General features: G+C 48.1%; 1 protein-coding gene, 1 long non-coding RNA gene and 1 other non-coding gene across 4 annotated transcripts in view; 2 read left to right on the plus strand and 1 right to left on the minus strand.

Annotated features, from left to right (window-relative positions):
- The window catches only part of LOC101938704 (zinc finger protein 436-like), a 61083-nt gene extending 57251 nt beyond the window's left edge, over positions 1-3832 (plus strand). For both annotated transcript variants that reach the window (XM_065569733.1, XM_065569734.1), the window contains one exon: positions 16-3832. In XM_065569733.1, coding sequence (XP_065425805.1) covers positions 16-1514 — 1499 coding nt within the window. In that variant the 3' untranslated portion in view covers positions 1515-3832. The remainder of the gene's footprint in view (positions 1-15) is intronic.
- Positions 3833-18172: 14340 nt separating this feature from the next.
- On the minus strand, positions 18173-21398 carry LOC135975982 (uncharacterized). The gene is made up of 2 exons (XR_010593212.1): positions 20689-21398; positions 18173-18471 (listed from the first exon to the last, which is right to left on the minus strand). It is a non-coding gene; the product is annotated as an uncharacterized LOC135975982 (long non-coding RNA).
- A 50-nt stretch (positions 21399-21448) lies between these two features.
- On the plus strand, positions 21449-21521 carry TRNAK-UUU (transfer RNA lysine (anticodon UUU)). Its single transcript has one exon. It is a non-coding gene; the product is annotated as a tRNA-Lys (tRNA).
- Positions 21522-22536: the final 1015 nt, after the last annotated feature.

Below are 22536 nucleotides of genomic sequence, written 5' to 3' on the forward strand. Positions count from 1 at the left end.
TCTGTTTCCCATCAGGTGATGGGATGGTGAGTGAGAATGAGGAGGAGAAACCCGATCAGGAAGATGCTGAGCAAGTAGAACCACATGGAACGTTATCAGGAAGATCCAAAGGGAATGTTTCTGGGAGTTGTGCACTCCCAGAAAAAGCAAAAGGCTGTGAGACTCAGCAGATGTTAGCGGAAAACTTCAGTAGCCACTCAGACCTTATTGCACGTGACAGAATCAACTTGGAAGGGAGACGCTACACATGCCATGAGTGTGGGAAAAGCTTCATTTCAAGCTCTGCCCTTATCACACATTGGAGAATCCACACTGGAGAGAAGCCCTACACATGCTCTGAGTGCGGGAAAAGCTTCAGGCGGAGCTCACACCTTATCAGACATCAGAGAATCCACACAGGAGAGAAGCCCTACACATGCTCTGAGTGCAGGAAAAGCTTCAGCAAACGCTCACACCTTCTCACACATCGCAGAATTCACACAGGAGAGATGCTCTACACATGCTCTGAGTGCAGCAAAAGCTTTAAGCACAGCTCTACCCTGAGCAAACATAGGAGAATCCACACGGGTGAGAAATGTTATGGATGCTCTGAGTGCGGGAAAAGCTTTAGTCATAGTTCAAGCCTTATCACACATCAGAGAATCCACACAGGAGAGAAGCCCTACACATGCTCTGAGTGCAGGAAAAGCTTTAAGCACAGCTCTACCCTGAGCAAACATAGGAGAATCCACACGGGTGAGAAACCTTATGGATGCTCTGAGTGCAGGAAAAGTTTTAGGGAGCGTTCAAACCTTATCACACATCAGAGAATCCACACAGGAGAGAAGCCCTACATGTGCTTTGAATGCGGGAAAAGCTTTAGTCAGCATTCAGCCCTCATCTCACATCAGAGAATCCACACAGGAGAGAAGCCCTACACATGCTCTGAGTGTGGGAAAAGCTTCAGTTGGAGCTCACACCTTATCGCACATCATAGAATCCACACAGGAGAGATGCCCTACACATGCTCTGAGTGCGGGAAAAGCTTCAATCGGAGCTCACAGCTTATCACACATCGTAGAATCCACACAGGAGAGATGCCCTACACATGCTCTGAGTGCGGGAAAAGCTTCAGTCGGAGCTCATACCTTATCACACATCAGAGAATCCACACAGGAGAGAAGCCATACACGTGCTCTGAGTGTGGGAAAAGCTTTAAGCACAGCTCTACCCTGAGCAAACATAGGAGAATCCACACGGGTGAGAAACCTTATGGATGCTCTGAGTGCAGGAAAAGCTTTAGGGAGCGTTCAAACCTTATCACACATCAGAGAATCCACACAGGAGAGAAGCCCTACTCATGCTCTGAGTGCGGGAAAAGTTTTAGTCAGCATTCAGCCCTCATCTCACATCAGAGAATCCACACAGGAGAGAAGCCCTACACGTGCTCTGAGTGTGGGAAAAGCTTCAATTGGAGCTCAAACCTTATCACGCATCAGAGAATCCACACAGAGAACCCCTACACATGCTCTTAGTGCAGGTAAAGCTTCAATCGGAGCTCAAACCTTATCACGCATAAGAGAATCCAAACAGGAGGGAAGCCTTACACATACTCTGAGTGTGGGAAAAGCTTTAGTCAGCACTCACAACGTTTCTCACATTGTAGAATCTACACAGGAGAGATGCCTTCACATGCTCTGAGTGTGGGAAAAGCTTCAATTGCAGCTCTGACCTGATTATACACTGGAGAATCCACACGGGTGAGAAACCTTATGGATGCTCTGAGTGTGGGAAAAGCTTCAAAAAGAGCTCACACCTTATTAAACATCAGAAAATCCTTATGAGAGAACTGTAACAAATGCCTTGATTAGGGCTGGGCAAAGATTTTTTTTTTAAATAATCACATTTGCTAATTCTCACATAGTGATCTGTGCACCATGTTCACTGTGGTCTCTTGGTTCCACCAGATGAGTTGCCTGCTTCTGCCTTTTGCATCTCACCTTCTTTGGGGTCAGTCCTCTGATCTTTTCTATCAACTGCTTTCCTTTTGAGTCATAGGTGTGTGTGTCCCACCAGCCAGGAATGTTCATCCGCTCCAGGTGGGAGACAGAGGTTTGATCCCGACAAGCTACACTGAGGCAAAAACTACCTGTGCTTTACATCCACTAGGACTGTGCATGGCATTGGCTGCTCAAGTTAGTGATCTTGGTGTAAAAAGACAATTATAGTTGTAGAGCACATGCAGTGGTTGGCATTAGCTTTCCCCTTGACCTGACCTAAACTCCATCACTTTTCCTAGTCTAAACAAACCCTGAGCATCTCACTTATGCTGTTCCCCCATTTGAAAGCAATTGTTAGTCATCAAATTTCCCCTTCGGGAACAAATTTTTTCATTCCCAGTTGCTCTGATGTTGCTTCAGGTTGTGCTGCAGAGCAGATATTTTTACCACCGTTTTCCTCACTTAAAATATATTGAATTATAAGAAAGAGCAGGGATAGGGAAAATTTTCATTTCACCCTCTGTAACAGTAGAGGAAGATAGGGTAAATCAGAGGGATTGCCTTATTCCCCATCACCATCCCAATCCCCCTGTTGTTCAATTGGTTAGGTCAATATTTTTTCTAAAGGTCTGGGAAGAGTATTCCCTGGTAAATGACTTGGAAATAAGCAAAATACCCATGCATTTGGCTCCTAAAGCAGTTGTGGCCCAGGCCCTGCAAGAGGTCGCTCCTGAAGATATCTTCTTCCTAATCAGCTGCATGTTGCCTATTATTTGGGAAAAATTATCTAGGTAGGGATGGGAAAAATGGAAGTGACATTTCTGTTCAGCTCACCCCTGGGAGATGCTGCAAATGTCTAGGAAATGAAATCCATGTTGAATGTGATATAGCTGCAGAAAGATACCTATTTTGAATAGATACCTGACATTTGGTGTCTTACAGGGATTCTAAGCAGCACCTGAATTTAGTCCCTAATTAAAATCTGTGCCACCAGATTAAAGAAATAAAAGGGCATATTTGGGGGAGTTATACCACACTATCGCTACTGATATGTTGTGTGGTTGGTGAAGAATTCTACACCAGAGAAGTGTAAAATTACTCCAAATAAAGTCAAAGATTTGACAAGAACTCAGGTAGAAATTGCAGGAACTAGTGGTTGATTTTCACCCCAGAGATGGAAGCTATGACCTGTGGCCAAGGTAAACTATTTTTACAACACTGCTCTTTTTTTAAGTGGCATTGATCACACTCCTAAAGGATGCCATGATTCAATTGGGCACAACTGTCTTTTACCATTTGGATTCAAAGTTTCATGAAGCACAAAGAGAAACAGCTGATTCCTTCAGAGCCATTCCATGCCTATGGGATCCAATCTGGCTGCCTTGTTGAACAGGAAGCACTTCCATTCTGGGCAAATGATGGTAGCCAATGAGGGAATATATCAGATTCCAAGTTCAGACTGCAGGATACATGAATGCTGAGTCCAGAGTCTCTGGTTTGGTCTCTTGGTTTTGCTATTAAGTCTAATGCATTTGAATCAGTTCTCCTCCTGCTGCTACTTTGAAGGATTAGAAAGTGTGAAAATAGAGCACAGGTGGTTTTTTCTCATGATGCAGTCTTCCCACATAGTGTGAGACCCCTTCCACCCAGACTTCTGAGAGAAGATCCAGGGAGAAATGAACTCACAGAAATGGAAGGCTCCTAGGTTATTGTAGAATGTGACTTCACACAAAGCTCACGGGGTGGAAATGGGAATTAAGAGAAAACTGTCCTATAGGTTTATATTTTGTAATAGTTGAATAAGTTGTTACCAGCAACAATGAAATTAAACATGAAGTTAATTAGTAACGTAAGAGGCTGATTATGTGATAATTTTCAATGTTACAATATAATTCAGGTTTTCTTCTAGTTCTCTCCTTGCCTTCTCCTACTACATAGGAAATGGTGGCTAATCCTGAAATTAAAACCTCACTCCAAAGGAATTAGAGCAGGGGAATATGTGAGAGAAATAGCATGTACGAGAATAGAGACCCAGTAGAGACAGTAATTATTTCTATTTAAAATTGAATTTATTTTGATAAATTTTAAATCTTCTGTTAAGAGAAAACTTACTTGAGACAAGATTTGGAACTTTTTACCCAGTTAGAGGGTAACAGCCACAGAGTTCTCCAGGTCTCTTGTTTGCAAAGAAAAGATGTCAAAATCTAAAATGGTGATGGATGTGTGGTGGTAGCTTTTCTGGGTTGTTTTTTTTCGGTTTGTTTTGTTTTTTTAATTTAATTTAAATTTTGCAACCAGTTATCTTTATAGGTGCTGAGGACTCTTTTCCTTTTGAGCACAGCTGTTTAACCCACAGGCTAGCTCTGGAAACTTCCCCAAAACTGGCCTTGTGTTTCTTTCATGTTTGATATCTTTGGGGTTCACACATCAACATTACATGAGAAACCTGCTGGGTTAAGTGGGCCTTTTCCAAACTGACATTTGCCCAAAGTCTGCCTCAATTCAGCTGGATTGGGACACGTCTATATAATAAAGGAGTGGTTCACACCTAATTTGCCCAGAGACCTTGGGGGAGGAGTGGTAAGATAGGATAAGTAGGAATTGACAATAAAGTTAAAGGTAAGGGTGAAAGACCCTCACTTTGCAGGTCAACAAGCCTGTTCTGTTCATTCCCTCTGACACCTTCTGGCACTGGTCACTCTCAGGCAGCACACTGGGCTAGATGGATGACTGTGGGTTTCGTCATCCGAAAGCTCTGCAGCCACTGCTCATCATCCCAGATGCGCATAAAGATGTGATCCCACCACTCAGTGCTTATTTCCTGAGCCCAAAAGCGGTGTTCCATTGTGGTCAGCACCTCCGTGAATGCCACAAGCAATCTTGTGTCATAGCTACTATGCGTGATGAGCTCAATGTTGAATTCCTCTCCTTTTGTAGTTTAAGGAATAACTCCACTGCCACTCATGACATGTAGCATATTGGTCAACAGTGTGGGATCTATTCCTGCAGCATGAAGAGGCAGAATGCGCAATACACCAACCATTGAAAGATGGCATCAAATGCGGACGGAAGCACAGGGATTGCTGGGATGCGATGCCCTGCGACCCCCTCCACCTTCCCACAACTCTTAGTGGCAGAAGAGGAAGCAATGCTTAGTGGGGTGGCTGCCCAGGGTGCACCGCTGCGAACACCACTTGAACTGCCACAAGTGTGAACACGCTATTGTGCAGGCAGCTGACAGTGTGAACACACAATAGCAGTTTCCCTTCAGTGCTCTCTGAGCGGCACTGAACTCCCAGTGCTGTAACTCTGCCAGTGTAGACATAGCCTCAGAGAGACTCACTGCCAGGATCCCAGGACTGATTGCCTCTGGGGAATGAAGCACAATGTCAACAAAACTCTGCTAGCCCGAAGTGCAGGACCATCTATGCCACTACCTGGTTCCTAAACTGCAGCTACAGTTCCTACTCCATGTAAATCCAAAGACTGAGAGGTGCAGAGATCCAACCCCTTATAATCTTAGAAATGTTTTGCTTCTTTTTCTATCTGTTTCTTTTTATGAACTTAGAGACCTCCCAGCCTTTCTATTAGATTGGGGTGTAACAGGGAGGTGTGTGTGTGTGTGTGTGTACACAACTCTGCAATCTACAAGGGGAAGATGCTAGGAAGAATAGTTTCCCAAATCTTAATAGCCTTAATATTCTGCCCCATGAAATGACTGAATGCATGCTCCTCACCAATGGAAGCATTGCAAGGAATTGAGCTGTCAGGTATGTATTATTCAGGCCTGGTCTACACTACGACTTTAATTCGGATTTATCAGCTTTAATTCGAATTAACCCTGCAACCGTCCACACAACGACGCTATTTATTTCGATGTAAAGGGCCCTTTAAATCGATTTCTGTACTCCACCCCGACGAGCGGAGTAGTGCCAAAATCGATTTTAGCAATTCGAATTAGGGTTAGTGTGGCCGCAATTCGATGGTATTGGCCTCCGGGAGCTATCCCACAGTGCATCATTGTGACCGCTCTGGACAGCAATCTAAACTCGGATGCACTGGCCAGGTAGACAGGAAAAGCCCCGCGAACATTTGAATTCCATTTCCAGTTTGCCCAGCGTGGAGAGCACAGGTGACCACAGATAGCTCATCAGCACAGGTAACCATGCAGGCTGATAATCGAAAAAGAGCACCAGCATGGACCGTGAGGGAGGTACTGGATCTGATCGCTGTATGGGGAGAGGATTCAGTGCTTGCAGAACTTTGTTCTAAAAGATGAAATGCAAAAACTTTTGAAAAAATCTCCAAGGGCATGATGGAGAGAGGCCACAATAGGGACTCTGAGCAGTGCCGCGTGAAAGTAAAGGAGCTCAGACAAGCCTATCAAAAAACAAAGGAGGCAAACGGTCGCTCCGGGTCAGAGCCGCGGACATGCCGCTTCTACGCCGAGCTGCATGCAATTCTAGGGGGGGCTGCCAACACTACCCCACCTGTGTTCGTGGATTCTGGGTCGGGGATAGTGTCATCTGCGACGCCTGAGGATTCTGCCGATGGGGGAGAGGAGGAGGATGAGGATGAGCTTGCAGAGAGCACACAGCACTCCGTTCTCCCCAACAGCCAGGATCTTTTTATCACCCTGACTGAAGTACCCTCCCAAGCCTCCCAAGCCAGTACCCAAGACTCTGACCCCATGGAAGGGACCTCAGGTGAGTTTACCTTTTAAAATATAAAACTTGTTTTAAAAGCAAACGGTTTTTAATGATTACTTTGCCTGACTTTGCATTCGCGGTCAGTTCAGCTACTGGAAAAGTCTGTAGCTACGGGAAAAGTCTTTAACGTGTATGGGGATGGAGCGGAAATCCTCCAGGGACATCTCCATGAAGCTCTCCTGAAGGTACTCCGAAAGCCTTGCCAGAAGGTTTCTGGGCAGTGCATCTTTATTCCCTCCTCCATGGTAGGACACTTGACCACGCCATGCTTGCAGCAAGTAATCTGGTATCATTGCCTGACAAAGCCTGGCAGCGTATGGTCCCGGTGTTTGCTGGCATTCAAGCAACATCCGTTCTTTATCTTGTTGTGTAATCCTCAGGAGAGTGATATCACTCCTGGTAACCTGGTTGAAATACGGGAACTTAATTAAGGGGACAGAGGTGGCCGTTCCTACTGGGATGTTTGCCTGTGGCGGAAAATAAATCCTTCCCTGCAGTTAGCCAAGCGCAGATGGGAAATTGACCCTGAGTTTTTCACGTTTGGCTAGCAGGGATCTTCCCTGATACCAGCCACGCGGTGGGGGGGAGGGGTACAGCGATCATCCCAGAGAATTCATGGCGAGAGGGGGGGGTGGTTAGTTTGTTTTCTGGTGCTGCTGAATGTTAACAGAAAAACCGCAGCACTCTACTTGCCTGAAGGGGCCCAGACAAGCCCCCCCACACTGCCCCCCCAACTGGCTGAGATTGGCCAGGCTTCTTCAGCACTCTACAAGCTATGCTTGGTATGTGGGAAAGGAGGGCGCAGAAGCTTACCATGGCCGCATGCAAGCCAAATTCTGTTGCCCAGACCTGTGATCTCTAGCAGCAAAGCCACAGGCACTCAGCATTAAGAGGCAAAATGAGACCTTGCACAGAAATCACATGTGCTATGTAATGTGAACAGTGTTGGTCACCGTGAAAGAGTATAAGCATTGTTCTGCAAAATGTAGCTTTTAAAACAATTCTCTCTTTTTTCCCCTCCCTACAGCAGCTGCAAATTCCTCAAGCCTCCCTCCTCCATCCCGAAGGTTATCACAGATAAGGCGTCGTAAGAAGAGAACGCGAGAGGACATGTTTTCGGAAATTATGGAATCCAGCCGCAGTGACAGAGCTCATGTGAATGAGTGGAAGGAAACAGTTTCAAAGTATAGGAAAGAAGTCAGTGAACGTGAGGAGAGGAGGGACCAACGTGAGGAGAGGAGGGACCAACGTGATGAGAGGAGAGACGCTCGAGATGAGAGGTGGCGGCAGGAAGACCAGAGGATGAAGGATGCAACGCTGGGGCTGCTCCGGCGTCTGGTGGAGGTTCAGGAACGGCTGCTGGAAAACAGACTGCCGCTTCAGCCCCTGTTCCACCCTCCCCCCTCCCCATGTTCCGTATCCTCCTCACCCAGACGTGTAAGAACGCGGGGGGGAGGCTCCGTACACCTTCCCATTCCACCCCAGTAGACAGCCCAAGCAAAAGGCTGTCATTTTTTTAACCTTTTCTTTGTGGCTTTTTCCTTCCCAGCAATCCTCCTCCCAAATACCACCCGGGTTCCCTCCCTCTTTTTCTAATCTATTAATAAAGAATAAATGATTTTTAAATGATAGTGACTTTATTTGGTTTGAAAGAAAGCTGGGGGAAGGGGCAGGGTGGGTTCCTTACAGAAAATCAGTCAGTAAAGGGGAAGGGTTTTCATGAAGGAGAAACAAACAGATATTTCACACGGTAGCCTGGCCAGCCATGAAACTGGTTTTCAAAGCTTCTCTGATGCACAGCGCTTCATGGTGTGATCTTCTAATCGCCCTGGTGTCTGGCTGCGCGTAATCAGCAGCCAGGCGATTTGCCTCAGCCTCCCACCCCGCCATAAAGGTCTCCCCCTTACTTTCACAGAGATTGTGGAGCACACAGCAAGCAGAAATAATAATGGGGAGATTTCTTTGGCTGAGGTCAGAGCGAGTCAATAATGAACGCCAGCGACCTTTTAAACGGCCAAATGCACATTCTACCACCATTCTGCACTTGCTTAGCCTGTAGTTAAACAGCTCCTGACTCCTGTCCAGGCTGCCTGTGTATGGCTTCAATAGCCATGGCATTAAGGGGTAGGCTGGGTCTCCAAGAATAACTATGGGCATTTCAACATCCCCAACGGTTATTTTCTGGTCCGGAAAGTAAGTCCCTTGCTGCAGCCCTTTAAACAGAGTAGTGTTCCTGAAGACGCGAGCGTCATGAACCCTTCCCGCCCAGCCCGCGTTGATGTTGGTGAAACGTCCCTTGTGATCCACAAGTGCTTGCAGCACCATTGAAAAGTACCCCTTGCGGTTTATGTACTCGGTGGCTTGGTGTTCCGGTGCCAAGATAGGGATATGGGTTCCGTCTATTGCCCCACCACAGTTAGGGAATCCCATTGCAGCAAAACCATCCACTATAGCCTGCACATTTCCCAGAGTCACAAACTTTCGTAGCAGCACCTGAGTGATTGCTTTGGCTACTTGCATCACAGCAGCCCCCACAGTAGATTTGCCAACTCCAAATTGATTCCCGACTGACCGGTAGCTGTCTGGCGTTGCAAGCTTCCACAGGGCTATCGCCACGCGCTTCTCAACTGTGAGGGCTGCTCTCATCTTGGTATTCTGGCGTTTCAGGGCAGGGGACAGCAAGTCACAAAGTTCCATGAAAGTGCCCTTACACATGCGAAAGTTCCGCAGCCACTGGGAATCGTCCCAGACCTGCAACACTATGCGGTCCCACCAGTCTGTGCTTGTTTCCCTTGCCCAGAATCGGCGTTCCATGGATAGAATCTGCCCCATTAACAACATGATCTCCAAAGCACCGGGGCCTGTGGTTTCACTGAATTCTGTATCCGTGTCTGTGTCCATGTCCTCATCATGCTTGTCGCTGCTCTGCCGCCGCCGCTGCCTCCTCGCCTCGTTTCTCTGGTCCTGGCTGAGCATAAACTCCACGAGAACGCGCGAGGTGTTTACAATATTCATGAGTGCTGTCTTGAGCTCAGCGGGCTCCATGCTTGCCGTGGTATGGAGTCTGCAGTGTTCACCCACCCAGGAAAAAAGGCGCGAAAATGGTTGTCTGCCGTCCGTTGCTTTCATGGAGGGAGGGAGGGAGGAGGTGAGGCTGTACCCAGAACCACCTGCGACGATGTTTTTTGTCCCATCAGGCACTGGGATCTTAACCCACAATCCCAATGGGCACGGGAGACTGCGGGAACTATGGGATAGCTATGGAATTGCTACCCACAGTGCAACGGTGCAGAAATCGACGCTAGCCCCGGTACTTGGACGCACACCACCGAAGTAATGTGCTTAGTGTGGCTGCATCCATTTCGACTTTATACAACCTGTTTTTCAAATCCAAATTATCTAAATTCGGATTAATCCCGTAGTGTAGACATACCCTTAGAGTTAGAAAGCTTTTCCCAATATCTAACGGGAATCTCCCTGGCTGCAGATTAAGCCCATTACTTCTTGTCCTACCGTCAGTGGACATGGAGAACAATTGATCATCATCCTATTTATAATGACCAAACTTTTCTCTCTGCAATCATCCGTTAAATGGTTATTATCCCCTCTCTTGCCTGGGGTAGAATGGAAGAGGAGAAAATCCTCTCTCACCTCTCATTGGAGGATGCAAATGTCAGTTTGTTCTATCTTCATGTTTTACTGAAGCTCAGAGAGAGGAAGAGACATTACCTGCCTAAGATCGTAGCGAGGACAGAGAGTTTATTTCATTTTGGTCTCTTACTAATGGCAGAAGAGTAACACCTAAGCGCTGTCACTACCACCCAACATGGGCCTCAAACGCACAACTGTGGAATTAAAGGTGTCATCCTATTCCAGCTGAGCTAGCCTGAGATGAAGCCATTCCACTGCCCCATTTTAGTGCAGAAGGATCCCTGAGCTGACATTCCCTTTCTGACATTTGCCTTCTTTCCTGGTTCGTTATGTCTCCAGTGAGCAAACCATAGCTGTTACAAGGCTGGTTAGATGCTGCATTCTAGACCAGAGAGCTGGGGTTGATTTAGCATGCTGTCACCATCAGCTCGTCAGAGTAACCAGTGTGGGAGGGTGGAATTTAGGATTCTCCCACCAGGGGGAGGTGCTGTTGGACTCATCTAGTGGGGGAGAGTCAAAAAAAGCTTCTCAGGTCCCAGAGAGGGGGCAGACAAGCTGGTTCCCCACATACATTTTCACAGGGAATCAGGTCCCCCTGGGGAAAAACTCAAAAGAAGCCCGGGCCCAAGAGTGTCAGAGAAGGGAATCACTGTTTGCCTTAAGAGGTGGGTGAGGGAAACCTGCAGGTACTTAGATACCTCCATCATCTGATATAACCATTTGTGGGGAAGGTCTCGGGAAGCCAAGGAGGACAAGAAGAGGAGAAAAAAGCTTGTAGCTGTTGTGCAATCACCATGCTCCCAGCAGAAGGGTCTGGGGGGTTCAGCACTTTGGCTGCTTGCTGAGGATACAGAACTCACACGATGGAAAAGCTCAGAGCTCTATTACACAGAGTCAGAATGTTATTAGCTCACACTGAGAGGGAGCAACACCTCTCCCTTGGTCTCTATGCCAAAGCTCCTATCAACTCAGTGTCCTTCCTGAAAGAGCTTCCAGGTCAGCTGCAGAGAGGGTTGTGATGAGGTAAATGAAGGCAAAGGAGGATTGTTCCTCATGGGTTTTCTCTGTGTTGCTCTGTCATCCTGCTGAAGGATGCTGACGCATCATTTCAGTTTGTTTCAGTGGCTTGGGTTTGGCTCACATTGTTACCCTGGGCCCAGGGGTTCCTGAACTCTCTGATCTTAGCCCATCAGGGAATGGATAAAAGAGCAGTTTCAGAAATTGGACAGAAAGTAGCCTAAGAAAGTGTAGCATAAGTGAGAAGAAAGACAATGTCATTATCTCCATAGTGGTCTAACCATGCGGGTACCCATAGCAGTGGCCCCACAATATGCCAACATTTTTATGGCTGACTTAGAACAACGCTTCCTTAGCTCTCGTCCCCTAACGCCCCTACTCTACTTGCGCTACATTGATGACATCTTCATCATCTGGACCCATGGAAAAGAAGCCCTTGAGGAATTTCACCATGATTTCAATAATTTCCATCCCTCCATCAACCTCAGCCTAGATAAATCCACACAAGCGGTCCATTTCCTGGACACTACTGTGCTAATAAGCGATGGTCACATAAATACCACCCTATACCGGAAACCTACTGACCGCTACACTTACCTACATGCCTCCAGCTTCCATCCAGGACACACCACATGATCCATTGTCTACAGCCAAGCTCTAAGATATAACCGCATTTGCTCCAATCCCTCGGATAGAGACAAGCACCTACAAGATCTCTATCAAGCATTCTTAAAACTACAATACCCACCTGCTGAAGTGAAAAAAACAGATTGACAGAGCCAGACAAGTACCCAGAAGTCACCTCCTACAAGACAGGCCCAACAAAGAAAATAACAGAACACCACTAGCTGTCACCTTCAGCCCCCAACTAAAACCTCTCCAGCGCATCATCAGAGATCTACAATCTATCCTGAAAGATGATCCTTTACTCTCACAGATCTTGGGAGACAGACCTGTCCTCACTTACAGACAACCCCCCAACTTAAAGCAAATACTCACCAGCAACCACACATCACTGAACAAAACCACTTACCCAGGAACCTATCCTTGTAACAAAGCCCGATGCCAACTCTGTCCACATATCTATTCAAGTGACATCATCATAGGACCTAATCACATCAGCCATACCATCAGGGGCTCGTTCACCTGCACATCTACCAATGTGATATATGCCATCAAGTGCCAGCAATGCCCCTCTGCCATGTACATTGGCCAAACCGGACAGTCTCTACGCAAAAGAATTAATGGACACAAATCTGACATCAGGAATCAAAATACTCAAAAACCAGTGGGAGAACACTTTAACCTGTCTGGTCATTCAGTGACAGACCTGCGGGTGGCTATATTACAACAGAAAAACTTCAAAAACAGACTCCAACGAGAGACTGCTGAGCTGGAATTGATATGTAAACTAGATACAATCAACTCCGGATTGAATAAGGACTGGGAATGGCTGAGCCATTACAAACATTGACTCTATCTCCCCTTGTAAGTATTCTCACACTTCTTATCAAACTGTCTGTACTGGGCTATCTTGATTATCACTTCAAAAGTTTTTTTTCTCTTAATTGGCCTCTCAGAGTTGGTAAGACAACTCCCACCTGTTTATGCTCTCTGTATGTGTGTATATATATCTCCTCAATATATGTTCCATTCTATATGCATCCGAAGAAGTGGGCTGTAGTCCACGAAAGCTTATGGTCTAATAAATTTGTTAGTCTCTAAGGTGCCACAAGTACTCCTGTTCTTCTTTTTGCGGATACAGACTAACACGGCTGCTACTCTGAAACCTGAATTTAGTCTTGTAGTTTACCAAGGGTAAAACTAAACATCTCTTCAGATACAAGGGAGTGTTTGTGTTCATTCCTAGCTACATGGGGGGTTAATGTAGCTGCTTTCAATCCTCTGGCTCTGCCGGGATAAGTAACATTTCAGGCTGTCACTGAACTGATGAAGGGAGATAATTTTTTGACAGGTTATGCCTCCTCTTAAAGGTGTTTGTCTGGCTGGCAGCCCTGGTTCCCAGGTCTCTCCTGAGGGAAGAAAGCTTCTGTGTAAAATACCAAAACTTTTAACAGAGAGGAGGGAAAGGCGATGGCCACATGATAGGACCACTATGTACCACAACATGGTTCTTTTATGTAGGATGACTCTGAACACTGACTGATCTCCACTCCCTTGTGTTTGAAGAGATGTTTAATTTTGCTCTTGGGAACCTATAAGGCTGAAGCAATTTTATGGATGGTGACCCTACGATTGAAGGGTTATTTAATGTTGTAAAAATTGTTAAAAACACTTAGCTTAAACTTGAACTGCCTGTTATTAAAGGCTGGTTTCCCAACGTCAGTTCCATAAGCTCTGCTAGAAATGCCCTGGGTTCTCTCATGCCTTGGTGGGAACTAAAGGGAATTGCCCCATGCTGCCCTTGGCTCCAGGCTCATTTTTCTGGGGAAGGGGATGTGGAATTGATTTGTTTGTTGTTGAGAAGGGAGCCAGACCTGTTCTCAGGGAACGAGAACTCACAGCTACTTCCCAGCCCAACCCAGGCTGCTGCCCTGTCCCAGCCTCTGTTCCCCTGGGGTCCCTGCATGTTTGACTCTAGAGCATGCAGGGAGCAGCAGCTGAGGCAGAGGACAGCCTGGGCTGGGCAGATGTTAGGAGTACAGCACCAGAGGCCTTTACTGGCTCCCTCCTCAGCAGAAAACAATCAGTCTCCACCCACACCCCAGGACAGCAGCCTAGAGCCAAGGGCAGTGCCGAGTGGGGGGGGGTCTCTTTTTTCTCTTCCTCGGATGAGCAGACACCTGGGGCTAGGGTGACCAGATCACAGATAGGAAATATCGGGACACGGGGGCGGGGAGAAGGGGGGATATCAGGATGCGCAGGGGGGGTGGAGCAAAAAAAAAGTAAAAAAAAAGTTAAAAAAAAATTAAAAAATCTGTTTTGCAGGTACCAGCCGTGCCATTGCTGCTGCCCCCTCCCCTCCCAGGGCACATGCGGCACGTCCCGCCGCCCCACGGGGAAGGAGCCGGTGGAGCGAGAGGCACTGGGCTCCGGACCCCGGCAGCGGCGGAGGAGAGCGGCTCAGGGCCGCACGAGTGGGCACATAAAGTTTATCGGCTGGGGGGAGGACCCCGTCCGGCTCCTTGCCCTGCCCTGTAGGGGGTAGCGTCCCCGGCCCATGTCAGCATGTGCTGCCGGCCGCCACAGGCCAGGTAAGGAACCGAGTCCCCCCGGCTCCTCAGCTGAGCGGCATTCCTCCTCCCTCCCAGGCTTCCTGCTGGAATGCCGGCGCAAGCCTGGAGGGAGGGGGTGGTGGCCGGCTTCCAGTTCCTGCGGCTTGTGAGTACGGGCACCGGGCGGGCAAGGGGGGCTGGCAAGGGGGCTGCTCCCCCAGGAGGGTGACGGGGGGCTCAGCTGAGGAGCAAGGACTCGGCTCCTTACCTGGCCTGTGGCAGCCGGCGCAACATGCTGGCGTGGGGTGGGGAGCCGGCTGGGGTCCCGTCCAAGCTGATAAACTTTACATGGCCATTCGTGCGGCCCTGAGCTGCTCTCTCCCACCGTTGCTGGGGTCCGGAGCCCACCTGGCTACCTCCTGGGGAAGCAGCCCCCTTGCCAGCCCCCCTTGCCCACCCAGTGCCCCTACTCACCAGCTCCAGGAACTGGAAGCCGGCCACCACCCCCTCCCTCCAGGCTTGCCCCGCCATTACAGCAGCAAGCCTGGGAGGGAGGAGGAGTGCCACATGCATGGGGAAGAGGCAGGGCCAGGGTGGGGATTTGGGGAGGGAGCCAATGGGGGATGGAGGGGGCGGAGTCGGGGGGGCAAGAGCCTTTCCGGGAGGGCAAAATTGCTTCTTTGTCCAGTGTCCCGACCGCACATTGCTCGGGACGCGGGACAAACAAGCAAATATCAGGACAGTCCCAATAAAATCCGGACATCTGGTCACCCTACCTGGGGCTGTTTCTAGCAGACCAGTTGGAACTGAATTGGGGAACCAGCTTTTAATAACAGGCAGCTCAAGTTCAGACTAATTTTGTTACAGTTTTCTTTATAATATAAAATAATTCAAAAGTAAATGGGCAGCAATTATTGGAACTCTTTTCTCCTAGTATTCCCGGCCATAGAAAGAAATGGCTTTTGGGCTTTTCATGATACGGGAGTCAGGTTCATTCACTGTTCAGCATCAATGTGCACAGAAGCCTGTTGTGTTTCATTTCTTAGGTTCTGCTGCCATCCTTAGCCATTTCCTTCCCCTTCTTTCTGTCCAAATCACAGAGCCCAATTCCTCCAGGGAGAGGAGGACATCTTTCTTCTTTCTTTCCTAAACAGCCCCCTTCCTTGGAGAGTCCTTTGCTGGGATCTGGGTGGGGAACAGCTGTTTCTGAGGATTAATTTAACACCATTTTGGTGTTCTTATATAGATTTCACAGCCAGACTAGATCACTATGTACCTCTGCTCTGACCTGATTCATAACAGAGTCCAGAGAATTTTACCCAGTGACTCCTACATCCACCCCAAAATCTTCTGGCTGAACGAGGAGGGTTCATTCAGAAAGTCATCGTGTTTGGATGTAAAGGTGTGAAATGATGGGAAAATTGGCCCCTCTTTCAAGCTTAATTTTTTTAACTTCTACATCTAGACCGCGGTGGCCAACCTGAGCCTAAGAAGGACCCAGAAATTACCAATGTACACTGCCAAATTTTCACCTTTGTATGTAACTAGTCAATTGTGAACCTTCCTATCATTATCATTATCACTTTGTGTGGTGACGACACAGGAAAGGAAATAGAACACCAGGTTTCTGGTAGCTAGAGAGCTTTAAAAGCCTCAAGCTGAAAAGCCTCCCAGGAAAACTTTCCTGGGGTTTTTATTTCTCTCCTTACTTTGTTTACAACACTTCTTAGTGGTTACATTCCTGCGCATAGAAAAGCCAGGCAGTATACATGCACATAAGATAACGAACCCATCTCTTGAGCGCGTGAATGCCAGCTGCGAGGAAACAATCAAATCAGCCAAATAAGTTTCCCAAACACAAACGCTGGATTGAAGGTCACTCCTGCCTCGTAGCCATGGGAGCAGTTTGCCGCGCCCGTGGGCTGGCGATTTGGGAGCTATGCATTCCTACATCCCCCCCTGTTTTATTTTATAGGTGCGGTGTTTAAACAAAGCACTCTCGCAGGGTAGCATACACAATGTCACTAGATTGGGTATACACTAAACGTAACAGCAAAATAAAACATCAAAAATCAAAACTAAGACCCCATACTATAAAAGGGTCTTTATCCACTCTAAGGGTAGCTATAACTAGATATAATCCCACCAAGGAGGAAAAACGTCCTGGCGGATGGCTTAAGCATAACATTTCAGCATATCAATTTGCTATTGCATGCGATTGCTATTATCAGTAAGCTTAAAACAACACATTTCTTTCACTGTCTCACACCCCAGATGTCGCTGGGTGGTTTGCAGACAGGAACAAGACAGGTACTTAACAGACCTTTCAGAGTAACAGCCGTGTTAGTCTGTATCCGCAAAAAGAAGAACGCAAGGTGCCACAAGTACTCCTGTTCTTCTTTTAACAGACCTTGCATGTCTTGTAATATGGTGTCATTAACATACACACAGCTATCATTAGCTTAAAAAAGTAAGTGTCCTGTCAGGGTGGTTCCTTGTCCCCTACCCTTCCAGCAAACGTAGTCATAAACAGTGACAATTTCTCCTGGCTTCAGTTTACATATACACTGAAGCTGTGGGGATTCTAATAGCCAAAATATCCATAGACTACTTAACCCTATTTAAATATCAAGTGTAATCCTAGGAGCACTGACTAAAAATCGATTGGGCATACCAGGTGGTCTAATTTCCCAGATGTCTTGGTGAATTACCCAATCCCACATGCATCCTCCCCATGGACCCGGCAGGATTCGGTATGTGGGAGCCCACACCCCCTGAACCGGTCCATATGCTTGGAAGGAGCACTGAGAACGTCTGCACTTCCACCCAGAAAGTCTCCAAGTATGTCTCCATGGCCACAGATCAGATGGTACTCCTGATGTGTCTGTAAGGGCAGTGGGCCAAGCCTGATGCTCTAGATCATTTAGTCCCGGCTTGACAAAGCCCTGGCTGGGATGATTTAGCTGGGAATTGGTCCTGCTTTGAGCAGGGGGTTGGACTAGATGACCTCTTGAGGTCCCTTCCAACTCTGATATTCTATGAATCTATGAATGGCCATTAGCTAGTCATTCCAGAAATCCTGAATGTCTGAACATGCTAGATCCCACTGCAATGCCTTCCCAGCCTCAGTGATATTCAATACCATCTCTGTCAGCAACTTCTGGGTCATTGTCTGTATTTTGATGTGTTACAGGGGTAATAGTGTAATAGAGGAAATGGCAGGGGCAATGGTAACAAGGTGCCTTTGGTACTTATCATTTAAAATCCAATTAGGGAGGGCAATACATGCTGAAGGACTTATCCAAAACACAGGGCGCAGCCTGTAGAATAAACCCCAAAATCCAATCAATACCACGTTCCCAAGAATGGGTTCCACAAGTTTCTTTTTTTCCCGGTTATAATTCTTTGTTTCTTCACCAGGGTCAGTTCTTAATGTCTCTTGTAGTCAGGAATTCCTGGACTTTGTGGTTTCAAGGAAGCAAGTGTTCCTTCTTCTCTTTTCCTGAAACAGTGTGGTTTAGCATCATACAGGGGAGAGGTTACTAGCACATCACCCTGTAATGGTTTTGTGTCTTTTAGAAAAATTCAGAGCAACAGTAGGTCTGTCAGTGGACAAGGGAGAGGTTACTAGCACTTCACCTTGTCTTTTTTTCCTTTTTCCTGCTGTCCAGACGGCACAGCAGAACTAGAAGGAGAAATAGGCTTATCATTAGTCAAAAGGTCCTCCCGAGGTGGAGGGGTCTTTTTGCAGTGAAAAGCATGGGTCCAGGCAGTCAGTCCTTGGCACTTCACAGCGGTGTTGGTGGTTAACAGGACTTGGAAAGGGCCTTTCCAGCATGGAGCCAAAGCAGTCTTTCGTTGATGGACTTTACATAGACTCAGTCTCCTGGTTTTAATAAATGGCAGGGGTGCTAGGATCTTTGGATAACACTTTTCTACCTGTGAGAAAAGAAACCTAACACATTTCATTAATGCCTGGCAGTGTTTTGCAGATTTTACAGCTGCTTGGGCACATTCAGGCCCCCCTTTTCTTGGCTATCAGCCAAGTCTTGGCTGTGACCTTGGATGAGCCTGCAAGCTGTATTTTCCTCTCAGTTAACTCATTCTGTGCTTTTCCCTCTTCTCCCTTTCTCGGCTTCTTTTAACCTACAAAGGAAACCTTCACTCTTCCAGTAAAATAACTTTATTACAGAGCTTTGGAGCAACAAAGCGGGACAAGCACACCCACTTTTGAGGAGTTCACTCGGTACAACCTCAGGTGTCTAATTGCTTTCCTCCCTCCCCAGCCCTCTGGCTAGAAATCTGAGGTAGCCAGAAGGATCCCATGGGCAATATGGGGAGTGGGTTAACCTTCCATGTCCTTGCTTCCGAAGACTGTTGGTATGCAATTCTTAACAACAATTTTTGGCATAAAACACAAAAATAATCCCTATTGTGCCAGTAAATGCGTGGTACATTGAATGCTGTTCAGCTGGCATCCATTTTCTCTGATAATCTGAAAGACAAAAGAACAGAGGTCTACCCCTTCTGGGCAGTCAGTCATTGCTTTTAAACACACAGTGATCTGAAAAAGACAACACAACCTATATTGGTAGGTTTGCATTTCTTTTACTTCTGCTACAATATACACTGCACATGTTTTGGGGAAAGTGCACACCCTATCCACAATTCAATTTCCACAACACTAGCCACATCAATTTCTATACAAGGTGTAACTATTTCTTTTGTGCTTACAAACACGGGGGTATTAAAGGGGCTAGTGGACTCCTCCAAATGCCCTGCCTGCAGCTGGTCACTGACCAAGTGCTGGAGGGCCTCCAGCTTTTCTAAAGAAAGCGGCCACTGCGCAACCCAGACGGGCTCGTCAGTGGGCCAACGGAGGGCCGTACGCCTAATCATCAATATGGATGGTGGCAGTGAACTGTGTTAATAAATCACGGCCCCACAGGTTGAGGTGGACGGGGAGAATGATAGGCCGGATACGGGCGCGGCGGATGCCTTGGGGCGCCCTAACCTCCAACCATCGGGCTCTTCGTTGTGAGTCCTGCGCCCCGCCCACACCCCAAACCGCCGGAGCCTGCTCTGTGGGCCAAAGGGCGGGCCACTGCGCGGCGGCGATGACGGTGACGTCTGCCCCAAAGTCGATAACACCCTCAAACGGCTGATCTTTGAGGCAGTAAATGCGTTTGGGTTGGGGTGCTTACGTCCGCACACGCCTGTAGCAACTCCGCCAGGGTCGAAGGACTTAGAGGACTCGCTCGCAGCGGGGACCCTGCGAAACGCGCGACGGACACACTGGCCAATGATGGGAAAAGCTTCCCGGGGCGTGCCCACCGCCTGCTCGAGGATGCCCGAAAACTGCCTTGTGCCATATAACTGCTCAGCGAGATAGGCCCCCCCACCTTGTGCTGCTGCTGCAAGCGCCTCTCGCTGGTACTCGCTATCCCACACAACATATTGCGCGGGAGACAGCACCATGCGACACATGTCTTTCCAATCTTGGGGGAGCAAGAAGTAACTGTTTGACACACCTTCCATGATCCCCTGGGTGAAAGTGGACCGCACCCCGGTCTCACGAACCGCCTTGCGGAGCTCGCGCAGAACCGAGTAGGGGAGAGCCTCCCAGTCCACTATCTGCCCCCCATTTCCATTATCCCGCCAAGAGATGGGAAACGCCTCGAACCCACACTTGGATTCCTCGTCGGTCAAGAGACCGGCCTCACGCGCTCGCCGCACCGCCGCGGTGACAGCGCCCCCCCGCCCGACCGGTAGGCAGGGGGGCGCCGCCACGGGCGGCGGCGCAGAGAGGGTCAGCTGCGGGTTGGAGGGGGGTGGCCCATCACCTGGGGGCAAAAGGGGGACCGGCTTAGGGCTGTCGGGGCCGACCCCCTCCAGCGCCTCCTTACAACGCTGCCAGAGCAGCAGACGCTGAACTGGGGCACGGGGTTCACTATACAAGGTGATCCCAATCCGTATCCAATCAGAAAGCTGTAATGACCCGCAGTCCGGATACCAGGGGCACTGGCGATCTATTTCCCTTAGAAGGTCCTCAATATGAGCGACCGGGACAGCGACACATGATCGCTGTCGTATAATCTCTTGTAACTCTCTTGCGTGCTCCTTCTGGGCACTGGAAAGTCTCCCCCCCATACTCACGAATAAGGGGCGGCAAACAGCCGCGGGCACGCTCGGCGTATCCAGCCGGTGAGTAGAGGGGTATCATGTCGGGGTCACCAGCTGTGGTGACGACACAGGAAAGGAAATAGAACACCAGGTTTCTGGTAGCTAGAAAGCTTTAAAAGCCTCAAGCTGAAAAGCCTCCCAGGAAAACTTTCCTGGGGTTTTTATTTCTCTCCTTACTTCGTTTACAACACTTCTTAGTGGTTACATTCCTGCGCATAGAAAAGCCAGGCAGTATACATGCACATAAGATAACGAACCCATCTCTTGAGCGCGTGAATGCCAGCTGCGAGGAAACAATCAAATCAGCCAAATAAGTTTCCCAAACACAAACGCTGGATTGAAGGTCACTCTTGCCTCGTAGCCATGGGAGCAGTTTGCCGCGCCCGTGGGCTGGCGATTCGGGAGCTATGCATTCTTACAACTTTGAAATAATGATGATGATGGCACTCTTGGCTCTATATCTCAGTGTGCCCTGAACTTCTAGAGGTTGCATTAGCCAATCCAAACATTTGGCACTTGCAGATAGGTTCCTCTGTATAGTGTCTGATTCTTGTACAGCTAACAAAGGCTGATAGATGCTGATATTTCTCCCTCTTTTTAAGCAGCAGTAATACCAAGCCAGGCTAGGGCTCGGAAGAGAGAGAGAGAGAGCAGCAGGTTTCCCCTATTGTTTCCTGCTCTCTTTTTCTTGACTAGTTTCTCCTCTGCACCAACTTTTTCTTTTTATTCGGGAGCCTGGCTAATTCAGTTGGTAGAGCATCAGACTTTTAATTTGAGGGTCCAGGGTTCAAGTCCCTGGTCAGGTGATAAACTACTGCCCAAGATTTTAAAAATCTGTCTTTCTGGAGTCCTCTTTGATGTTACTTTTTCTCTTCAGGATTTTGCCTTTCCTAAGTAGGGCCTTTGTGTGTGTGGGATTGAAGGGGCAACTTCATGACATCCCCTATGTCCTTGAAGGCTGGGGGAATAAAGGCCTCTGGCCATATAGCTTGTTCCTCCCCTGAACACACACACACACACACACACACACACACACACACACACACACACACACACACACACACACACACACACACACACACACACACACACACACACACACACACACACACACACACACACACACACACACACAATATCCCTAAGGAATTAGAATCACCTGCTGCCTTCCCCTGTCCTGCTGGATCCCCAAATGAGGATGATCTTCAGCCTGAACCCATGTCCCCTCTATTCCCAGTGCCCCTTAGTCCCAACCCACAGGCCCTCCTATGGACACTGCTCCTCACTCCCAACCAGACCCTAGTCCTCTTCACCCTTCTCCTCTGTCCCAACCCATACCCTCCATTCCCAGTGCCCCTCAATCCCAACCCACAATTTACTCCTATTCCCAGTGCCCCTCAATCCCAACCCACAGCCCCATCCTTTTTACAGTGCTCCTCAATCCCAAACCAAGGCTCCCTCCTTCCCTCCAGCAGCAGGTGTTTCAGACCCCCCTCAGGAAGTTTTTCTTGCAAGGTTTTGTGTATGACTCTGCATGTGGATTTTACAGTATCTTGGAAATTTCTATATTAAATATGTAAGCAGGGCCTGAATGAGTTCTCCCCTGACATCTAGGGATGAGCTGTGGAAGAGGACTTCTGGGTCTGATCTCATTTGCATGGGCACACCCACCCTGTCTAGATGCTCAGCATGATGGGATTGTTTGCCAAAATGATCATTTTTGGCTGGTGTTGGATTCCCAGTCTCCTTGTTATTGGGGCAGGAGAAATAAAGGGTTGTTATCCTTGTTGTGTGAATCGAGGGCAGCAGAACTGTGCTTGG

Source organism: Chrysemys picta, chromosome 16, assembly GCF_011386835.1.
Source record: "Chrysemys picta bellii isolate R12L10 chromosome 16, ASM1138683v2, whole genome shotgun sequence".
Taxonomy (NCBI): domain Eukaryota; kingdom Metazoa; phylum Chordata; order Testudines; family Emydidae; genus Chrysemys; species Chrysemys picta.